Source organism: Doryrhamphus excisus, linkage group LG20 (assembly GCF_037039965.1).
Source record: "Doryrhamphus excisus strain RoL-2023G ecotype Guam linkage group LG20, RoL_Dexc_Guam_v1.1, whole genome shotgun sequence".
In the NCBI taxonomy this organism is placed as follows: domain Eukaryota; kingdom Metazoa; phylum Chordata; class Actinopteri; order Syngnathiformes; family Syngnathidae; genus Doryrhamphus; species Doryrhamphus excisus.
Genome location: NC_136376.1, coordinates 14,145,171 through 14,168,693, shown reverse-complemented (window position 1 = coordinate 14,168,693; position 23,523 = coordinate 14,145,171). Strand labels below are relative to the sequence as shown.

Here is a 23,523-nt window from a genome sequence, read left to right as displayed (position 1 = left end):
TCGTTAGCTGCATAAAGACACCTGTCCACCCCATACAATCAGTAAGACTTTAACTTGTAACATGGCGAAGACCAAAGAGCTGTCCAAAGACACCAGAGACAAAATTGTACACCTCCACAAGGCTGGAAAGGGCTACGGAGCAATTACCAAGCAGCTTGGTGAAAAAAGGTCCACTGTTGGAGCTATCATTAGAAAATGGAAGAAGCTAAACATGACGGTCAATCTCAATCGGAGTGGAGCCCCATGCAAGATATCACCTCGTGGGGTCTCAATGATTCTAAGAAAGGTGAGGAATCAGCCCAGAACTACACGACAGGACTTGGTCAATGACCTGAAAAGAGCTGGGACCACCGTTTCCAAGGTTACTGTAGGTAATACACTAAGACGTCATGATGTGAAATCATGCATGGCACGAAAGGTTCCCCTGCTTAAACCAGCACATGTCAAGGCCCGTCTTAAGTTTGCATATGACCATTTGGATGATACAGAGGAGTCATGGGAGAAAGTTTTATGGTCAGATGAGACCAAAATAGAACTTTTTGGTCATAATTCCAATAAGCGTGTTCGGAGGAAGAAGAATGAAGAGTACAATCCGAAGAACACCATCCCTACTGTGAAGCATGGGGGTGGTAGCATCATGCTTTGGGGGTGTTTTTCTGCACATGGGACAGGACGAGTGCACTGCATTAAAGAGAGGATGACTGGGGCCGTGTATTGTGAGATTTTGGGGAACAACCTCCTTCCCTCTGTCAGAGCATTGAAGATGGGTCGTGGCTGGGTCTTCCAACACGACAACGACCCGAAGCACACAGCCAGGAAAACCAAGGAGTGGCTCCGTAAGAAGCATATCAAGGTTCTAGCATGGCCCAGCCAGTCTCCAGACCTGAACCCAATCGAAAATCTTTGGAGGGAGCTCAAACTCCGTGTTTCTCAGCGACAGCCCAGAAACCTGACTGATCTAGAGAAGATCTGTGTGGAGGAGTGGGCCAAGATCCCTCCTGCAGTGTGTGCAAACCTGGTGAAAAACTACAGGAAACGTTTGACCTCTGTAATAGCAAACAAAGGCTACTGTACCAAATATTAACATTCATTTTCTCAGGTGTTCAAATACTTATTAGCAGCTGTATCACACAAATAAATTGTTAAAAAATCATGCATTGTGATTTCTGGATTTTTCTTTTTAGTTTATCTCTCTCACAGTGGACATGCACCTACGATGAAAATTTCAGACCCCTCCATGATTTCTAAGTGGGAGAAATAGCAAAATAGCAGGGTGTTCAAATACTTATTTTCTTCACTGTATGTTCCTGATATAGAAATATTAACTGTAAAGTCATTACTGTGTGTGCTAAAGTCCATGTGCGCCACATTAATGAGATGGTTCGTGTTAGGGATGTCCCAGGGTGCAAAGTGTGCCCTGTGCTAGTAGATTTATCCCAGCTTTACACTCAGCAGCTGCCTCCCTTACGAGAATATCATACAGTACAAGAACAGCACAGTGGCCGCCCATCCATGTGGTCATAATGGCCAGAGTACAATTACCTTTGGTTGACGAGAGGGACAGCATAGCCTGAGGATGTCAGGCTCTTCGTTCTTTGAGCTCCCCCCGCTCAGAGGCCTGAAATATCACCAGAGGCTAAAAACTAGTGGAGCTTTAAATTTGTCAGTAATGTCTTTATTTAATTCCATCCTTAACTCTTGCCCAGGGGATAGTAAAATTGAGATTACACCTTTTATGCATCTATACCAGCAGTAGCATGCTGAATACATACAAGCCAGTAGAAGATATGGTAACCAACCGCCTCGTTCAAAGAGCTGAAGCAGCACATTAGACTGCATATATTCTTAATACTATCAAAGTGTGTGGGATATGCTGTATCCAATTCCAACACAATCTGTATGACACATGTCAGACTCCAGTGCATGGGGCAGATTTGGCTCACTATGTAAATTGTACATGGTAGTAATGCAAATGATGACAAATGTGCACTGGATGCCCCATGCATTTAAATGACAAAGAATCATATCGTCCACATCACCTCAGACTATACTCATTTTTTCACTTTTAAATTCAATTATTCATTTTCTACCGCTTTTCCTCACGAGGGTTGCGGGGGTGCTGGAGCCTATCCCAGCTGTCTTCAGGTGAGAGGCGGGGTACACCCTGGACTGGTCGCCAGCCAATCACAGGGCACATATAGACAAACAACCATTCACACTCACATTCATACCTATGGACAATTTGGAGTGGCTAATTAACCTAGCATGTTTTTGGAATGTGGGAGGAAACCGGAGTACCCGGAGAAAACCCACGCATGCACGGGGAGAACATGCAAACTCCACACAGAGATGGCCGAGGGTGGAATCGAATCCTGGTCCTCCTAGCTGTGAGGTCTGTGCGCTAAACCAGGGGTGGGCAAACTTTTTGACTCGCGGGCCGCATTGATATGACAAAATTTACAGGGGGGGGCAGACTATATATTTTACACGTAACAGTCCACCTGGTATTATTGTATCTGTAAAATTGTCATGCAATCTGCTATTATTATTTATTATTTTATATTTATATTTAAATATTTTAAAAATAATAAAATATTATAATTACTATAAAATTAAAATAAAAATTATTATTATGTAAAATATGCAAATATAACAATAATATTATATATAATTAATATAATAATTAGCATTAATATAATAATTGTAATAATCATAATAGGTCTAATAATAATTATAATAATATAATAATCTAATAATAATAATAATTATTATTATTATTATTATGTGCTTGTGTCCCTTTTTTCAGGAGCACTTTGTAAACAACAGACCATGTCAAAAAACGAAATTGATAAAACCATCAAAAGGTTGGCTCAGGCCATGATGCCAGGTTGTATGTTGACTTTAAATGAAATACTTTGGAAAGATTGGGCGGGCCGTATTCAAACACTTGGCGGGCCGGATGTGGCCCCCGGGCCGTAGTTTGCCGCTGCGCTCCGCCCCCACTTTTAAATCATTATTATTTATTTCCAAGTAATGTGTGCCATGTTTATTAGCATTTAGCAGGTGAGGCCCATGTGAGATCATCATACTATTTATTTACCTTACAGGAAGGCGCTGCTCTGAGAATGTGAATGATTGTTGGTCGCAGCCTTGTCTCAATGGCGGCTCCTGTATAGATCTGACGAATGACTACATTTGTCATTGTCCTCTTGGTAAGTAGACACCTAGATGTGTATTATTATTGATCATGGTCACAAACATGCACTGTTAATTATGCCTTTTATTCCACAGCAGAAAGCTTAGTTTTTTGGGCGATGTCCTTCCAATATATTCATCTCTTGAATGAATTTGGTCACTGTGACCTCTCAAGTGACATTTTGTTTTTTAACGGACAGGATTACAGTATGTAACAAAATAACAAAAACAGGCTTGTACGTATGTAAGACATTTTACAAGTGTTCTTGAAAGTGCTTGTAATCAGCCCATAGCAGAAGGCTGTTTTGCATTCTTCAGTAAACAGCTGATTTGACGATGCCTTCTGGCAATAAAATATTTAATCACCTCTTGATTGCACGAGTCAGATTGCTGCTTCAAGCGCTACTTGGCATTTTGAGTCCAATGTCATGTTCAGCTATAAACAGCTGTGATTTTTACAAGACAAAAATAATAGACACGGGAAGACTTACAGCACTGTACATGTTAACAGTTTCATGTTTTATTTTATATTATTACATGCTATTCTTGCTGATTTATTATCACTGGCATCATGTTCCCGGAACTGGTGATACTGGACATCGAACAAACCTAAATGCAAAGTCATTAAAACATTACCAGCTTCAACCATGCACAGTGCCCCTTTTACACACTGTGTTCATGATATTAGTGGAAGAACAAATCCATCATTTCGGATTATCTGCTCTAACTAATTTCCTGCATTTTCCCAGAAATTAGATTTGGACAAAAACAGAACACCAATGTGTCATGAAAGCTTCCATTACTGGTTTGATTATATAGACAGATTTATAGACAGGTGTTTGTAATGTGCTTATCTTTTTCACAATTGGATATAAAAATGGGTCTGTCAGGTTTGTGTTCATCTCCCTACAAAAGTCAGAACACATTTCATCTTTATCAGTTTGAACCCACCACATAGTCATCATGTTGTGTGTATACATTAATAATTACCATATTTCGAGTATTATTTCATATGTTGTTGTAAATTAGCAATTTTTGTTGATTTTTTTTTTTAATTCAGCTTTTAAATGTGCCAAGCAGTGCAAAGTGCAGTGTATAAACACCAAGTATACGTGCAATTGAAAACTAAAACTACAATTGTAAAACTTGTGTCATAACTTTGTTAGGTAGCAAAGACTGACAGCGTCTACTGCTGATGACATGATAGACAGGCAAGAGAGCTGACATCTGGTTCATATTTCTATGTATAGTGGTCTCCACACACGGGAGGCGATGTCACATTTAGCCCCATTCATTGTAAATGGAACCAAGGCGACAGGGCGATGTCTTTTCATCGCTGTTGTGATACGAGGACCAATCAGCAAGAGTTCCATTGACCAACCAATGAACAGACAGGGTGTTATTCGGTAATATTTGCCATTACAAATTTCTGGGGGCAATTTGATTTCTGAAAGTGAATATTAAAATATAAATGAAAAAGAGTAGGCTACACGGCGACCTAGTGGTTATAGTGCAGGCCACACAGCGAGGGGACCTGAGTTCAATTTCACTCTCAGCCATCTCTATGGCATTTCCATGTTCTCCCCGTGCATGCGTGGGTTTTCTCCGGGTACTCCGCTTTCCTCCCACATTCCAAAAACATGCTAGGTTAATTGGCCACTCCAAATTGTCCATCGGTATGAATGTGAGTGTGAATGGTTGTTTGTCTATAACCCTCCTCTTGTGTTAGGGTCAGCACCGACCCATTTTAACATTTGTTTATTGCATCAAGGCTTTTTGAAATTATTAAAAATTATTTTTTACTAAATTTTAAAATGGTCTGGTTGAAATTATGACCACTGTATTGTTAGGGTCGGTTTGGACCCGGTTATAATAATATGACTATAAAGCAATATTTTGAGCCAAAACTGAAATCATAAGTGTACAATTAGCCATCATGTAAGCTTCAGGGGATTCTCATTTTGTTGCTGAAAACAATAACTTTTTCTACCTTTTCTTGACATGAATATATATGGGTCAAAATTGACCCGAACACCATACATGTTTCTTTAGTGATTAATACTAAAATTAGAAAATAAATAAAACCAATTGATTTCAGAGAAAAGAGATATGTTCTATAGCCCTCAGGATTAGCCAGGTAACAAAAGTTTTTTTTTCAAATTCTTTTGAGGTTAATTTTACCATTTTTGGAAATTAAAATTGAGGGGTATAGTGACAAAAAAAGGCCTACATGCCCACACCAAAAGTATTAAAACCAATATGTTCATGGATGAGGAAGCCTAAGAAGGTAACCAAGACATGAGAAGCAAATTTGAATGTAACTTATTGTTTTTAGTGTATTTTATAGCTGATTTAATACATGGGTCAAAATTGACCCGTTAACATAAGAGATGAGACCAGAAAGCTAACACAAGAGGAAGGATATGTGCCCTGTGATTGGCTGGCGACCAGTCCAGGGTGTCCCCGGCCTCTCTCCCAAAGACAGCTGGGGTAGGCTCCAGCACCCCTGCGACCCTAGTGAGGATAAGTGATAGAAAATGAATAAATGAATGAATGAATGAATGAAAAAGAGTTGATATATCATGTAATTCTACTGGTTCTGGTTGTTTTCCCTCTCCCATGTGTGGAGCCCATTAACAAGCTGCGACCAAGGATGTTTTGTGATAAAAATATATTAACACAAGCTCACAAGAGCATAGAAAGTGCAAAATCATGGTAACACAAATCAAGAAGTTACATGTACTATATACAGCTGTATACATGGAGATCAACACACTGATTTATTGCATGGTTTGAAAAGACACCACCATATTGTATACTAACCGAACAATGTACGCAAACCGAGGCAAAAGTTTGGCATACATTTTCAACATTAACCGAAAAACATGCTAACCATGTTTCCACTGTATATAAATCTACTAAATATGGAAACATCTTCCTCCTAACTTTTTCTTATGCTCATTCAATTATTTTGTACTTTTGTACGTAATTATTTTGAAATAAATACATGGTAAAGTGCCTACCACAATTTATGTCATATAAGATGATCTAGCGCTAAAATGAGTTTGTGCATTCACAATATTTCATGCAAAGAATGAGAAGATACATAATACTAATATATCTTTTAAATTGTGGTAATAAACAACAGCAAAAATAGCGGTCTCATTGGTAACATTGAAGCTGTCTGATATATAATAATAGTTAATGTTAATGATTCCTGCCAACAGATGTATATAGCAAGCCCAGTAGATAACAAAACAATATTTAGGGTCTTTTTGGGGCAGTTCTGCAAATTTTAGGAAACAGAAGTGAGCAAATGTCTGTTTCAGCTGCTGGTCATACTGAACAGAGTGCTAAATTTGATGAGGGTGTCAGTAGAAATGTGACATTCCTTCATGCAACATTACCCGCCAAGTGAATTGCATGCACAATTGGTTATTAAGCACTTCAGAAACACTCTGTTGGGGACAATAGTTGGCCATTACCTAGTCCAGGTAATTCATAATATGAAAAGGGTTGATGGAAGGTCACATGGTTTTTTGGAACACACAACCATCTACTGACTTTGATGAAGAGCAACAGGACATTTTTTTGTGGTGTTTTGTGGTCACTCTATTTATTTCATCCCTGCTGAAAAAAAGCAGCATAAACCAGATACCAGCATGACCAGGATATGCCACCGTATTCTCCTCCAGACCAGCATAGACCAGCTACCAGCACAAAAACACATTTGCTGCCATGCTGAAAAAAACAGCATAGACCAGGGATGAAGAGTCTTGAACCAGTCATGATGTGCTATATATATCACTATATTGAGTTACTATATAGTTACTATGGTACCCATTATATCATTGTATGGTCATATCACCTCGTACTTCGGTATGTGACAAAAATAAAAATAAAAAATTAAATAAAAAAACTATATTAGGAAAGCAGGAAGTGAACAAATGTAACAGTTACTGATTGTAAAAGTACCAGATGGAGGGGTAGGATTTAATAAGCTTTGCTTCTTCCTACTCCTTTTGGACATGTGGAACTGTGAACTGATTATGTGATCACTCAATTGTAATCTGATGCATGTTCAAATGAAATAAAACCATTACCAAAATCTTCTTTAAGTTGGAACACTCTGACCGGTGGCATCCCAATTAAGTGAAATATATATTTTTTCTATGACAGACAATAAATAAGATGAATGTGAAAGGTGAATGCCGGCACAAAAACACAACATATGCTGGTCCTGCTGGTAGCTGGTCTATGCTGTTTTTTCAGTAGGGATAGAAACAAAAAAAACACAGTGTGGACACTGTGACACTTACTATTAACTTACTATTATGCCAGGTGTTGGCATACGTATTAGCATTGTTAACATTCTTAAAGTGATTCGAGGTATTTCATGGTCGAGGAATTTAAATATGTAGATTAAATACATTTAGGACAACTTATTTATCTACAACAGCAGTTTTCTCATGGAACTTTACACATGAAGATCACTAGTGAAAACAGAACCAACTAACACTAACCCTAACCCTAACCTTAGACAGACAGACAGACAGACAGACTGACTGTGTGGCCTACACGCTAACCACTTCCTCACCGTGCAGCCAGGAGTAATTGTAATATTGTAAATTGATGATATGCTCATATGCTTAATGCTTTAAAAGACATTTTGATTTGATGAGGAAAAAACTCCAGTCATTGTTACCTATTGGATTCAATCCTATTTCATGTCAACATGACTAACTTTCTGAGTGACTTCATCTTGCTGAGTTCAATGCTATATGTTCTTGCCATGCCATCCCCCTTCAATTCATCTGATATAATGTGTACCACCATTTGCCTGTGTTTTAATTACAACAATAGATATTGACAATAGTTTCTATCAGAGGCATGCAGATGTCCATTTGGTGGAGCAGATAAATGTGATATAGATCTGTTAGGTGGGTCGGGTCATTGTCAATGAGCGGCTCAATTAACATACTGCATAGCTGCTAGAATTCCAGAATGAAATCGATAAACCCATGAATCTGCTAAAGAAAAGGACTTATAAACACACAGCCACATGAATCTATGCATTTTCCACGTTTGCATCCTATTTGAATTCACATTTTGAACTTAATTGTCATTTCAGGTTTTAAAGGAAAAGACTGCTCCATAGATATTGACCTTTGCTCCTTTGGGATGTGCAGTGAACATACGATTATGTGCACGGAAACAAAGGATGGACACAATGTGTCCTGCACATGTGAAAGAGGTAAGCAAGGCCTTTTGATTACATTTTTTAAGTAGGTAAAAGTGACACGAGTGACACTCATGACTGAAACTGACACAGTTATTGTTAAGAATTACAAGATCGGGGTTGCTGATGATAAGGGTATTGCAAAATCAGAATAAAAATAGAATAAAATAGTGTTCTGCCCTGCCAATTTAATGGTACAGAGTCATGCTGAACCTAACATTGTGTATCAAAGGCTTCAATACAAATGTGCATATCTTTACAGCACTAGTGTTTACATATTCTGTGTATGTTCAGAATATATAAAATGTCTAGCTCAGCAGTACATATACTGTATTTACCTCCTTCCAGTAAAGAAGTGCTATGTTTATGCAATGTATAATTATACAGTTAAGCCCCAAATCATTAGAACTCTGACTAAATTAAAATAAAACTTTCTGGCTGGAAAATACACAAGAAAGTTGCAAATAAATATCAGCTCTTGTGTTACCAGATATTATTAACTCATGAACGTCATACAAAGTTCCATGTCCATAATTATTTGTGCCCTTTCTCAATACATGCCAATGCTATTCATAATCAATTCTAATGTGTCACATTATTATTTTTATGAGGTTGATAGCAGGGCTGCATGGTGACCGAGTGGTTAGCATGTTGGCCACATAGTCACTATAGATAGGGAAGGCCTGGGTTGGACTCTCTGCTTGGGCATCTCTGTGTGGAGTTTGCATGTCCCGTTGGTTTTCTCCGAGTACTCCGGTTTCCTCCCACATTCCAAAAACAGGCTAGGTTAATTGGCGACTCCAAATTGTCTATAGGTATGAATGTGAGTGTGATTGTTTGTCTACATGTGCCCTGCAATTGGATGACAGCCAGTCCAGAGTGTACCCCACATACCGCCCAAAGTCAGCAAACCCTAATAATGATAAGTGGCATATACAATGGATAGGTGGATGCAATTTCCTGTGCCATTTTCCAACAAAACAACCCAATCAATTTCACCATTTCTCACAATTTGGCCAAACAATGAATAACATGTGGACATTAAGGAGTTCATTTGTGCTTCAAAAACTGTATTGTCAATTAAATATGTATGTTTATGTGACACATAGTGTGTATATATTTACATATACTTATTTATTCCAAACTTTAAATAAAAACCTTTGCAGATCAAAAGCTCATATTTCAGTTTGCATTACTCTGCACTAGCATTGCCATCTTTTTTCCCAGATGAATCGCTATTTGGTAGAAGTTCATGCAACCAAATCAATAACTGAGCGACTTCATTACTTCTGTTGCACATATGCTGGGCAGATGTCAAAATGAAGGATTGTGAGTGATTTCTTATGTAAATGAAAGCAACTTGCCGCAAGCTACTATCCCACATCACCTCTCAAGGGCACACTGAAAAACCTTGTTTTGCCTAAGATGTTCCAGGTCGGTGCCATTGGCAGCTACCTTATCTTATGCTTGCCAGACTCATTTGTTGTAAAACATGTTGCTAAAGTCCCTGAATGTAGACTGTCAGACTGACTGCAGACGGATTTTTAAATATTGTTTTTTTTTTATGCCAGGCTCACTGGAACATGGGAAAAAAAGACTGGGTGTTCCCACATGTTCATGTCACATCATGTCATTGTGTAATAATAGTCAATTCCCACTAACAAATACATAAAATACCTTGCATTTTACTTGATACTCTTCGATTGTCAAAAGAAAACACACACAAAAAATGCCACATTTACTTTATACAAAATGTCGAAATTTGTGGTGTATAATAACTGTTTCTGCAACATTAAATTTTTGGCGACATGCTAACAAACAGTAGGGGCCGTGATATATCAGTGTGCAGTGTGACAGTAGGTAGGCACACTTGTGGCATCCTCACTTGGTAAAGAAATGTCCAAATTCAGCATTTTTTTACTTCATCCATTCGTTTTCTATACCGCTTATCCTCACTAGGGTGATGAGAATGCTGGAGCCTATCCCAGTGAGAGGCTGGGTACACCCTAACTGGTCGCCAGCCTATCACAGGGCACATGTAGACAAACAACCATGTATACTCACATTCATACCTATGGACAATTTGGAGTCGCCAATTAACCTAGCATGTTTTTGGAATGTCAGAGGAAACCGGAGTACCAGGAGAAAAAACATGCAAACTCCACACAGAGATCCTTGAGCAGGGAATCGAAGCCGGCTCTCCTAGCTGTGTGCCCTGTGTCGTCCACCGTGTGTCCCATTTTTTACTTCAGAAAATGTAAAAAAAATGAATGAACTTGTACAGTCAATACATTTAGAATGCAGTAAAATTGACAAATATTAATATTTGTTTTATTGAAACAGCATTTTTTTCCCCCATCCTCCCCTGACTGCAAGTCACTGATGATAGATGATCTACAGTAGCTGTATGTGTGTTAACCCACATACAGCTTCTCCAACACCGATATGCTACTTCTCTTTAATTGGCTCTGTGTGTGTTTTTCAGTGTGAAAGTGTGATCTGAGTGTTTACACATGTGCATCCATGCATGTTATTTGTTTCATGCGCTTCCCTTTCCGCATAGATTGACTTTGATCATGAAATCACTAGATCGGCCTCGTTTAATGCGATAAACGACTTGCACTTATTTAACATGATTAAATAATCCAGTGAGCTAGAGTTGCACGCCTGCCTGCCTGCCCTCATGTGTGCTTGACAATCTATTGGAATCAATACCTGCTTTGAAAAAAAGCTAACAAAACAATAGGCTTCTGGATTGGCAGTGTAATGCAACCAAGCGTAAAGATTCAAATAACCTGTTTTTTTTTTGTTTGTTGGCGTGTGTTGCAGGGTTTGGAGGGTCATTGTGTGAAGTAAATATCAACGAGTGCGAGTCAAAGCCATGCCAAAACAATGGTGTTTGTGTGGACGGCAATGACCTGTATCACTGCTTCTGCCCACAGGGTAAAGTGAAACCTCACACACAAGGTGGTAGATAACCACAATGTATACAGTGGTGTAAAAAAAGTGTTTTCCCCTACCCGATTTCTTATTTTTTTGCATGTTTGTCACACTTAAATTATTCTGATCAGCAAACAAATTTAAACAAACACAAAATGCAGTTTTTAAATTTAACATTTTATTATTAAGAGAGGGGAAAAAACAAACCTACAGTACATGGCCCTGTCTGACAAAGTGCTCCATAAGTGCCTCATTGCCCCATAAACCTAATAACTGGTTGGGCCACCATTAGTAGCAACAACTGCAATCAAGCGTTTGCAATAACTTGCAATGAGTCTCCTACAGTGCCGTGGAGGAATTTCATCTTTGCAATTCCGCCATTTAAGGATCATACCACAGCATCTCAATGGGATTCAGGTCAGGATTTTGAGCAGGCTCAAAAGTCTCCATTTTGTTTTTCTTCAGCCATTCTTGCTGGAATGTTTGGAGTGTCCTTCTTCCGAACCCGTTTTTTCATCATTCTCCCTCGGAATTGTTTTGGGAGACAGCAGAATTCATGTTTCCATTTACCACAGCAAAACAACCGAAGACCATCACACTGCCACCACCATATTTTACTGTTGGTATGAATTCTTTTTTTGAAATGCAGTGCTACTTTTACACCAGATGTATTTTGTAATAATCGGTTGTTATACTATAAAGTACAGCAGAGTATTACAAAATGTGATGTTATTATATAATGTGGCGCTACACTCCCATTTTGTATGTGCTGAACTCAAGGATCCATCCATCCATTTTCTATACCGCTTATCCTCGCGAGGGGCAAAGCCTATCCCAGCTGTTTTCGGGCGAGAGGCGGGGTACACCCTGGACTGGTCGCCAGCCAATAGATGTTACACTTATTTATGTTCACATACTTTTGTCTAGATTTTTGTTAGTGAGTGGTAAAAAGTGCACTTTTATCACACGGCACAATGCCACAGATTAGCCACACAACAGCAATTAATCAGTGAACATGCAATGTTTCATTAGGCAAAAAAACATAAATGTCTTTAATTGTGCATTGTATTATATAATCAATATATGTTGATTGCTGCTGTTAATAGCAATTATTTTCAGTAACATGCTGCAAGGCCATGTGGTGCTCAATAAGAGCAATGTTAACTAATATTGTGTGTACATTTCCAAGTCATTGCATAATTTCCACTCATTTATTTAGAAATAGTGAGCTGCACCATTACGGATAGCTGAAATAAATATAGGTATTTTCCTAATCATTTCATGGTTCCATTGGCGTGTTACCTTAGAGTCATAGTTCTGATTAAACCTCGATTGCAGGTTAAGCCTGTTATGCATTTTTAATGAAGTCAGGATAATTGTCAAATTTTATGACTCAAAGAGAGGTGGAAATTGGTTCCATGGTCAGTTTGAGAAATGATGAAATGATGAGTATTTGACCTGCTTCGATGGTGCTGATGGCCCAGCATTAGTCATGGGCCTCCTGTAGCTGCTGTGTGTGACAGCGCTAATGATAGTCATTTTGCAGCGTGACCATGCACTCCAATGTATTTATGGGGGGATGAAATGTCAAAAATTGGCAGCACTCATTTTCATAGCATTTACTATTCTGTTTGGAAATTTTAAGCTTTCACAAATATTAATGAAGTAGACACATGCAGTCTTAATGAAAATACATAATTATGTCATACAATGGTGTTGTTGGTGTCTATTGGAATCAAATCAAGGAAACACAACACTTTTTTTGTAGCATTTACAGTTACAGTTGACTAAAATGGACCTCAGAACAATTCCCAAGACTGGGCATGAGCCAAATATTGAAGATACCTGCTTCTCCAATGTTGGAGTTTGTACTGTACATCCGTGTGTACTCTACCTGGAGCACACGTTTACATCAACTGCATTGTGGAGTGTTGCACTGTGAACCATTGTTGCTTATTTCATCATAACTCCCATAGAGGCTGGCTATGCCGGGTATTAGTTATCATACTGATGACTAATTGTTCTGGTATAACTATATTATGATTTTTTTGCACAGAACTATACATATTTTTCAAACTAAACCGAGCTTTGTCTGGAAAAAAAATATTCTCAAGCACTTGGGTGTGATTTGATTCTAATTGGCATCTTTTCAAGCATGGTGTTTACTGACATTTATACGCCATCTTTGATGAGATTTTTTTTCCCCTTTCTATTCTTTCCAGGGTTTGGAGGGTCGAGCTGTGAAATCAATCACGATGAATGTGCTCATGGGTACTGCGCCAATAATTCCACATGTATTGACTTAGTTGCAGACTATGAATGCATCTGTCCATTGGGATTTGCTGGTGAGTTATCTATGTCATCATTTTCATTGTTTGGACATTAATGTATATGATGACTCTGCAATATCCTGTAATCAACAAGGTGGTTACATGACAACACAGAGAAATGATATTAGCAGACTGCAATTTAAATAGACACTAGGTTGTCTTGCAGGTTATCCTGTCAAAATGCATTGGTACTGTATACAGTAGACACAGTACAGACTCGAACATACGTTTCTGTGAAGTAGCATTTATTATTTATGAATTAAATATTTTCATAATATTTTCTCCGGGTACTCCGGTTTCCTCCCACATTCCAAAAACATGCTAGGTTAATTGTCCGTAGGTATGAATGTGAGTGTGAATGTTTGTCTATATGTGCCCTGTGATTTGCTGGCCACCAGTCCAGGGTGTACTCCGCCTCTCGCCCAAAGACAGCTGGGATAGGCTCCAGCAACTCTCGTGAGGACAAGTGGTAGAAAATGAATAAATGAATGAATATTTTCATAGGTAAAATCTAGAAAACCTATTTGTGACCCTGAATAACGGGTTTTAACAATATTAGAGACCTGTAGACATGAAATAAAACCCTTATAGTCCCCTTTTCACTCGTATTACCCAGAATAGTGGATATCATCAGTGAAATTAAGACACAATATACTGTAGATCCACATGTTAGCATTGGGAGAGTTCCTTGCTGTTTCATACTTTACTTGCTGTGTAGAATACTACATACCGTCTCTTCTATTTGTATTTTATTTAATTTATCATTTTGTCATTTTTATTTTGAAATAACATAATTTAGGCCTAAAACGTGTGAAATTAAATAGCAATATTGCTTTACTAATCGGCCTTAGTCCACCACAGAACAGCTCTGATTTATTAATAATATAAACTGTATTATGGAAAGCAGGAAGTGAACAAATACAACAGTTACTGAATGTAAAAGTACCAGATGGAGGGGTAGGATTTAATAAGCTTTGCTTCTTTCTACTCCTTTTGGACATGTGGAACTGGGAACTGATTATGGGATGCACTCAATTGGAATCTGATGCATGTTCAAATGAAATAATACCATTACCATATATTTTGAAAAGCTGTGATAGAGTGAAGCTGCTAAACTTGAAGCGAGGGGCGACTGTAATTCATAGGTATGATTACCTCCTGTGCTACGCCCTTATTTTGATGTACTTCCTGCTGAATGTGAGACACAGCCACTTGACACCGTTGTGGCAGTCCGCCACAGCTGGCTTTAATTGACAATAAGTGGGTTTATTAGCTCAGTGGACTCAATCTAAGTATGCTGGTTTGTTGTCACTGTTTGGTCCGGTATACACTGTGACCAAGACATTCTGTTGCTTATGCTGGCTACTTCTCTTACTTACCAGTTTGAGCCTTTTTGATCTGCGGCCTTTGATTTACCTTTTGTCAACATAACTGTAAGTAGTCGCACTGTTTGTGATAATTAAGACTCCTTTTTTCTGCACATTGCACCTGTCTCTGCATACCGAGGGCCGACATCCGACAGCTTCAGCGTAAATATTAACAATACAGCTATAGAAATGTCTATTTTTGACACATCGCTTGCTGCGCCTCCAAAGCCTCGTTAGCTCGACATTGTTGTCCTCTCTCTTTAATTGACATTGTTTAGTGTTGACACAATCTAGGTTTAAGGCCTAAATATGCCTCATACATTTATTAAACACATACACAAGTATAAAATGTATAGCTACTCAACACTGAATGGTAATGACAGATGAAATCTGAGTCACGATGTCAGCAGTCACACCGCACACAATGGTGCGTTCACGTGCCATCAAAAGTGCGAAATTGCTTGATGAAAAAATATCATCAGTGAAGCATAAAGACATGGAGAAATTCTAGGCTGGCATATGTATGCTACACACAAAACCTGCATTATCACCTATTTATAAATTGGTACCAATTTTTTGGTGAATGAGAATGAAATGAAAATGAAAAATTCAGAATGCTGAATTGCAAATGTGCTGGGATTCGCTGTGTGTATCTCTCTGCTTCAAACCCCAGGAGAAATTGAGGTGTTTTTAAGGGTAAAATATAACATTTTTTGCTGTCTTTTATTCAGTGCATGGCTTTTCATGGGATATCTGAAAAAACTGCTTGTGAAAACATGTTGATCAGCACTAACAAGGCAGTTTTATTTTTATTTATATCCCACAGCCCATTAAAGCAGATGAAAACTAGGCCAAATAAGTAGTGTTTATTTGTGGCTGTGAGAGGACACTCACTGTGATAAATATCAAATATGATGGCAGAAAAGCCCCATTATGTACAGTATATAACCCACATGCTATTTATGATTTACATGCTATTTTAGGTTACTCATGGATGTTATCCGGGTGGTCAAATCATTTGGGTCTTTCTTCAGATGGATGGTGATCAGCAACCTTTTTGAGATTTTACAGTTTTTAGTGTTTTTCACACATGGTTAAAATGAGCTGTGGTGTGCCAAACAAGCTTGATTGCTCGAGAGAAAGAGGTCACCGTTCGCTTTCAAGTGAACACTTGTGTGTTACAGGTCATTTGGGCTTAAAATGAATGCCCAAAGTGAATGTTTAAAGACATGGACCAGTGTTAAAACTGCAGAATTTTGTCTGACCGTGAATGCACCCATACAGTTTTTAACCTCCAGACTCCAGCTAATGGTAAAGATTAGATATTGTATTTCGGTATTTTCCATCACTTAAGTGGGATTAATATGATTATATGTTACATATGCTTCAGAAGTTTAAACCATCATTACATTACATTACATCACATACTGTGATATTAAAATATTCATATTAAATTAAGGACTTGTTTGGTTCCACACCCGAGTGTGATGGTTAAATTTCCACAATGTAGGATTCCTTATTTCTAAATGGAATATTTTTGTCGTAAATTCATAGAAAATGTGTTTGACCTTCTAAATATACCCTGCAGACATGAACTAACATCCCTATATGTGTGTGTGTGTGTATATGAGATATATATATATATATATATATATATATATATATATATATATATATATATATATATATATATATATATAAATATAAATAACGGAAGCCCGTGTTTTTATTCTGGATTTTGGTTACGGACCTGGAGAAATAATTAAAACCAACAAAAGTCTGTTGTTCCGTTACAGTGATCACGTCTGGTGATTCTGTCCCTCACCAAGCGTTACTGACATCAACTCATCGGTGTTGAATGTCTTTCAATGCCTTATACTGTTTATGTATATTGGTTCATCTTGAAAATGCTTAATTTAAGGGAAAAAAAAAGTATCATTTTTTAAAAACTATTATAGAGTGAATTTCAACTGTGCATCGCCGAGTGATAATCTGTCAAAACAAGCAAAGGGACGAACATTTTTGGTTTAGAACTATTACTCTGCATGACAATTAACAGTTTGAAAAACACTTTACGCAAAAAGCATTGGAACAATTTACAAATGTCAGAAACCTGCTGCTCTAAAAAATAAAAGTCCTCACCTTCTATTTACAGTATATGTAAGCTATGATCAGCGATGAACGTTATTATTGGTCTTTTGACTTTTTGGATGGCGCTGTTACTTTTGTCAATTTGATTTTTTTTTTTTTTTTTTCCAGGAAAAAATTGCTCGGCTGTTCTCCAAACATGTATCACTGATGTTGAGATCTGCAAAAATGGAGGAACCTGTTTCTACAACTTGGCTGGAGAAATGCAGTGCATTTGCCAAACAGGTATTAAAATAGTGTAGGTTGCATGAAAGGATACCTGATTTTTAAAGATTCACTCTAGAAGTAATGTTAAGTTTCCTATAGCACAACCACCGTTTCTTTTCATTTGTTTTGCTCTTGTATAGAAAACCACATTAGTTCCTTATAACTGGGTGTTGAGTTGAGGAAGACAGTATTTTTCCTGGAGGTTGCGCTTCGCTGCTTGAATCACTTCTTTGCCCGCGTTGTGGTTAGATAAAATATGTAAATCTGTCTGGAGGTAAAAGCCTGGCAATGAAATCCCAATCCATGATGCGTGCCAGACATGGAAGTCAGGTGCACGCTGCTGGTGATTCAGCGCTGCATATCCATCACTTCTTTGATCCTGTTTCTTCTTCCTCTTTCCAGGATACCATGGCAGTGACTGCTCCTCGTCTGTGAACCAATGTGTGTCCAATCCCTGTAACTCTGAGGGGACCATCCGCTGTGAAGGTCTTGCAAATACTTACACATGTATTTGTCAACATGGCTACACTGGACCACGCTGTGAAAGTGCTATAAACCAGTGTGTTGATGGCCTGTGTCAACACGGATCAACATGCGAGGATCTTTTCAGAGGCTTCAAGTGTGATTGTTTACCAGGTAGCTGTCGAATCCAACAGGCACTCGGTTCCAATTGAAGCTTCACTGCAATGAATTGTGATCATAGCAGAAACACTCCACAGTTGATTATTTCACTTCTTTAGTGGGAGTCTAATCTCTGCAGGCTTAAGCAACAACATGAAACACATCTATGAAATGTGTTTGCCAGAGCTTGGTTCATCGGGGTGTGAGCTGACTTTCAAGTCATGAAAAGCTGAGATGAATCCAGGATTTCTCTTGAAATCGACTTAAGTTAAAAAAATAAATAAAAAACGTGACAATCTCAACACTGAATGTCAGATACAAGGTAACAAACATGCATGCATTCCCTTAATAGTCATACTGCAATGTTTTGCAAAGAAAATACAATATTGCAAAATGACTGATTAAATGAAAAACTTATTTTTCGATGTTAAGTTTGATTTTTGTAAAAGCTACTGCTTCTCGAGCATTTTTTTTCTTGGTTCCTTGGACCACGGTGCTATTGGATATGTTGTTAATGATCATACAGTTTTTAAAAGGTTTTCAAAGTGTATTAATTTATCATCAATGAGGAAGATTGTGGAAAGAGCCCATAATGGAAGTAGCCGTTGCCACACTCCTCTAGTGAGTGAAACATAAGCTTGTGTGCTTCAAAAGTGAGCGTTACTAGTTACCAGTAAAAGTAACAATTGCCCCCCCCATACACACACACACAGCAAAGACGGGTACCGTTACAGAGGTTTGCATTTATTGCAGTCGACAGTTTCTGTGGGTTGGAGTTGCTCACACAAGATGTGGACAATGTTTTTTTTGGGGGACATAATGTACATTTTACCTTTGACATTAAAGTAGTGTCTGTACTTCCATTTGGCAAAAATGTGGCTGTCTTCTCACTAGAGTCCTCCTTGCTCGCCAGTTCTCGCTGTCGCACTTTGGACATGCTCTAAACACCCGTCCTCCCAAGTTCTCTGGCTGAAAATGCAATCTGACTAAACCTTTTATTTTGGAAATAGGAAAACCTTTGGTATGTTCTTTCCTCCTCATCCTCATTTTAATGCAGTTCTTCTTTTCAGATCATGTTAGAAAAAATATTATAACAGACATATGGGCAATCACAGATAAATCCTGAAGACACAGACTGACTTATGTACATTTATTCAACGACCGTCTTTCATTATGCGTGAATGTGCGGTGAACAGCGCTCAATATCACTACGAAGACTCAACAAAATGCTTGTTTGCGTCAGCATTTTTTACCATGACTGGAGCACAGGTCTTGTTCTGCAGCACACAGCCATCCCAATGAGAGCGGCTCAGTGGAAAGCGGATGAAAACAAAGTGAACACATTTTTGTCTTAAAGCCAAAACTTTCCCAAACGTGGCTGATCTATTTGCGTCATATACAATAGAGATTTGTTTAGTCAGAATTAGCATACAGTCCAACAGTTTCCACACATTGTGTCCTCTCTGCAGGCTCAACTGGTCGCTTTTGTGAGCAAAACATCAATGACTGCAAGGGAAATCCATGTGGCATCCTGAGTGTTTGTAAAAACACCATCAGTGGCTACAATTGCTTCTGTGCGCCTGGATTTATTGGTATATAAGTTATTCTTTGCCAGTTCATGTAGCATTTCTGTACTCACTCACTACAGCAATCTGTCCTCTTTGTCCTCCATCCATGCTTTATAGGTGATAACTGTGAGATGGAAGTCAATAAATGCCTCAGCCAGCCTTGTAGAAACGGTGGCTCCTGTGTGGATGATCTCAGTTCATTTCGCTGCTTGTGCCCTCTTGGATTCACAGGTATTCTACACATGGCTGCTGTGATATAATTGGTTTGTGCAACACACAGCACCCACATGCGATGAATAACAGCACGATCAGTCACTGTAGTATATATGTGTGTTTATGCGTATACATATATACGTATACGTTTGAAACACTTCTATGCTAGGATTACGTTATGCTAGCCATAGCATTTCAGTATGTGGAATCAAACTATGGAATGGATTGAGTAAGGAAATCAAACAATGCACAACGATGAGCCAATTCAAGAAACAATACAAGCAGTTGATGTTTGCTAAATACAAGGATGAAGAGTCTTGAACCAGTCATGATGTGCTATATATATCACTATATTGACACTTACTATGGTACCCATTATGGCATTGGATGCTCATATCACCTCGTACTTCGCTACGGTGCATTATTAAAAAAAAAAAAACCTTAAACTGTATCATGGAAAGCAGGAAGTGAACAAATGTAACAGTTACTGATTGTAAAAGTACCAGATGGAGGGGTAGGATTTAATAAGCTTTGCTTCTTCCTACTCCTTTCGGACATGTGGAACTGGGAACTGATTATGGGATGCACTCAATTGTAATCTGATGCATGTTCAAATGAAATAAAACCATTACCATATTTCTGATTTATAATCAGTGTCACTGGATGCAGAAAACTGTGTTTGACGCACCATGAGGTGTTATACTTCAGGAATCATGGCAGCTGAAATGTAACAAATGCAAAACAGGCTAAAATTGACCTCAGGTCGTGTTTTATATACAGCAGGCACAGAGAGTATTCAACACTGTTTCCCCTGGTCAATATGTTTGCGTTATAATTTTCCCATGGCTATGGCTTCAAATCACTGTAGTCTGTGCGTCATGCCCCTCAAAGTAACTGCACCGTCGCCAGGAGATTTCAGGAGATACACTCATATGTACAAATCTTTTTTTTTCTCTTTAAATTTACTGGGTGCGACTTATATACTGGTGTGCTCAATTGTCCAGAAATGACTGTGCTATGGAGATATCAATAATGTGGCTTAGCTGCAATGAAAATCAGATCATTGATCCCGCCCATCTCCTCTTAAAGGCTTAAAATAAATATTGGCTATGGTTCATTGAATCCTATAAAACACATCATTGGCTATTGTTGGATGCTATCACGTCACCTTATTTACTTTATATTCAGTACTGGATGTCAGAAGGTCACATTTCAATTTTGTCTGGCCTTTTCCTCAAACAAGCATGGTTTTTTTATGTCTATATTTTCAGGAACAAAATTTATGTTTTACCACTGCAAACAAGGGTGAATGTCAAGGTTGTCACAAGGTGACTGACATCATCGAATTGAAAACTATAAAGCCTCACAGTACCTGTCATTAGTATTCAATATATGCTTGAATAGTTGACCTACACAAACATCAAAAAAAAGGTTACCTATTAAATCGCCAGTAAATTAACCAGTAAATTTAATTGCCTCCTGATGATGCCAGCATTGGAAAGTCATGGAGCACTAATTGTCCTTATGGTTTCACATTTCATGCTTTTGAAGTCAAGATCTCCTGCCGGACCAAAATGAGTCGATCAAGCATTTAAATGACGTGTGCTTCCTGTCGCTAATGGGCCACATAATCTCTTAATGGGATGAAGAAGAGGTCACTTAGTGGGCTTTCGGACAAGAAGTGTTTTGACTTGTAAACTGTGAAGTTATAATTACTTACTAGCTGTTAAAAATAGGACTGGCATAATGTCAGTCGGCTGAAAGTGACTTTAAGAATGTGGCAGGATCTTAATGATTAATTAAAATTGTATTCATATAATGTTTAATATTTACTGGACAAAGACATATAGTTAATAGTTGTTTTCATGATCAAACAAACTAACAGAGGTTCAACAAAATGTATTTTCTGCAAGGTTTTTTAATTATTTTTTGTGTGTCAAAAAACGTTTTTTTTGTTTGTTTTTTGGTGTACGTATAATATAGTACGTAAAAATATTAACATATTTAATATAGAGTATTTATAGTTTTACATCCAAAAATATAAGAAAAATACATACACATTTTAATGCATTATATGGCCATATTTCATTAAACACCACAGATTCTTATCAGAAATACGCAGAGTTGTTAATCATTTTTTTTGCATTCTATGAACAGATGAACCCCACATAAACACATTACAAAGATGATTAAAGAATTTCCCGGGATGTGTCTGTTGTGTCCCAATTTTAAAAGAACCACTACCCATTCTTCAGAGATGAGGTCGAAGACGTCTCATGACATCATCACCGTTTACCGCTTTCGGGTGAAATAAAGTGTGGGCTTACATTTCTATATTACAGTTGTCCCTTGTTTAATATAAATAAACATTAACAATATATCATTATAAATGAGTGTCCGTTACGGATAATTAATTTTGCCAGATGTGAGTATGAAACGAGTACATTTTGTCATTATTATATATGTTTTTATATAGCTCAGGAATCATAGGTCTCCAATAAAATATAGCTTACAACCAGCAGTAACAACACTGATATTAAATAGGAAATGCATCAAACATAGTACATTTGAATTAGAAATAAGACAACATGAAGTCTATGAATTCATAGAACCAACCATTCTCTTGAGGTTTAAAAACTTGTCTCTCAGATTGTTTTGAAAGGACATCCAAGGGCTGTACACCCTGTAGCCATTGGCCGTTGATTTCAAAATTAGAACACCACTTGATTCCCGTGATCACACAAAAACCGGGCGTAAGGGCGAAGATTAGGGGCAAGGGGTAGAAATGAGAATCAGGCGTAATCACCATCACATGGATGCTTTCTCACTCTTTTCTGTGGACAAGTTTGTTGTGCTCGCTGGGCCGAGATTATAAACATGTAAATCACTGTTTATTACAGAAGAGCAGATTGATTTAATAATTTTCAGAGGAGCTTCTGGGCTTTGTTGTTGAACACAAAATATACCCGCCCAAATGTCTGGCACTTTAACGTTCATACTGTATTACCAGGCACCATATAGCTGTGAAGAAGGGATTGTAGGTGCAACCAGCCTTCACGTTTAATATTCTATGCAGCATTTCAAGGCTTAACTACGCTTAACGCCAACTTGTATTCATCTGAGATGAAGGACAGTGAAAATGAGTATGGATCTTAAAATAAGGCTCTTCTTCAACTCCCATAAATGTCGTTCTCTCAGGCAGCGACTGTGAAGTCAACATAGACGAGTGTCTGCGAATAATGCCGCATGTGTGGACTTTGTCTGTGCGTGTGGCTTTATGGGTTAGTCAGCAGCTTTTCTTTTGAACATGCATTTACATGGGAATACAACAGTTCCACAATTCAGTATGGCTGAAAAGAAGCAGGGATTATTTAATCCTATCCCTTCTTCATTACTGACACCACTGACACATACTGACCAGTGTAGAATACTACATATTACAATTTTAGTTACTTCAGCCATTTTTAAACATAAACCAATGCACCACTTCCACATGGAATGGGAGGATAACTTTTTTTTCCACTATCATGTTGGACATGCCACGGCGGACTTGTGTTAAAGTAATGTAATGTCTCAATCTTTTTATGACAATGTCATTATTGCCACCTAGTGACCAGAATACTACATATCACGTGCATTTCAGTATGTTTTGACTAATAATAAACCATAGCATTCCATACAAAAAAGATCACTTA

General features: G+C 38.0%; 1 protein-coding gene across 5 annotated transcripts in view; it reads left to right on the top strand.

The window, feature by feature from the left end:
* The window catches only part of eys (EGF-like photoreceptor maintenance factor), a 224,227-nt gene that overhangs the window by 47,537 nt on the left and 153,167 nt on the right, over positions 1-23,523 (top strand). For 4 of the 5 annotated variants that reach the window (XM_078787403.1, XM_078787405.1, XM_058058308.2 and 1 more), the window contains 8 exons: positions 3,108-3,212; positions 8,327-8,449; positions 11,264-11,377; positions 13,597-13,719; positions 17,331-17,444; positions 17,829-18,062; positions 19,517-19,639; positions 19,733-19,846. In XM_078787403.1, coding sequence (XP_078643529.1) covers positions 3,108-3,212; positions 8,327-8,449; positions 11,264-11,377; positions 13,597-13,719; positions 17,331-17,444; positions 17,829-18,062; positions 19,517-19,639; positions 19,733-19,846 — 1,050 coding nt within the window. The remainder of the gene's footprint in view (positions 1-3,107; positions 3,213-8,326; positions 8,450-11,263; positions 11,378-13,596; positions 13,720-17,330; positions 17,445-17,828; positions 18,063-19,516; positions 19,640-19,732; positions 19,847-23,523) is intronic. The other variant, XM_078787404.1, reaches the window with a different exon arrangement.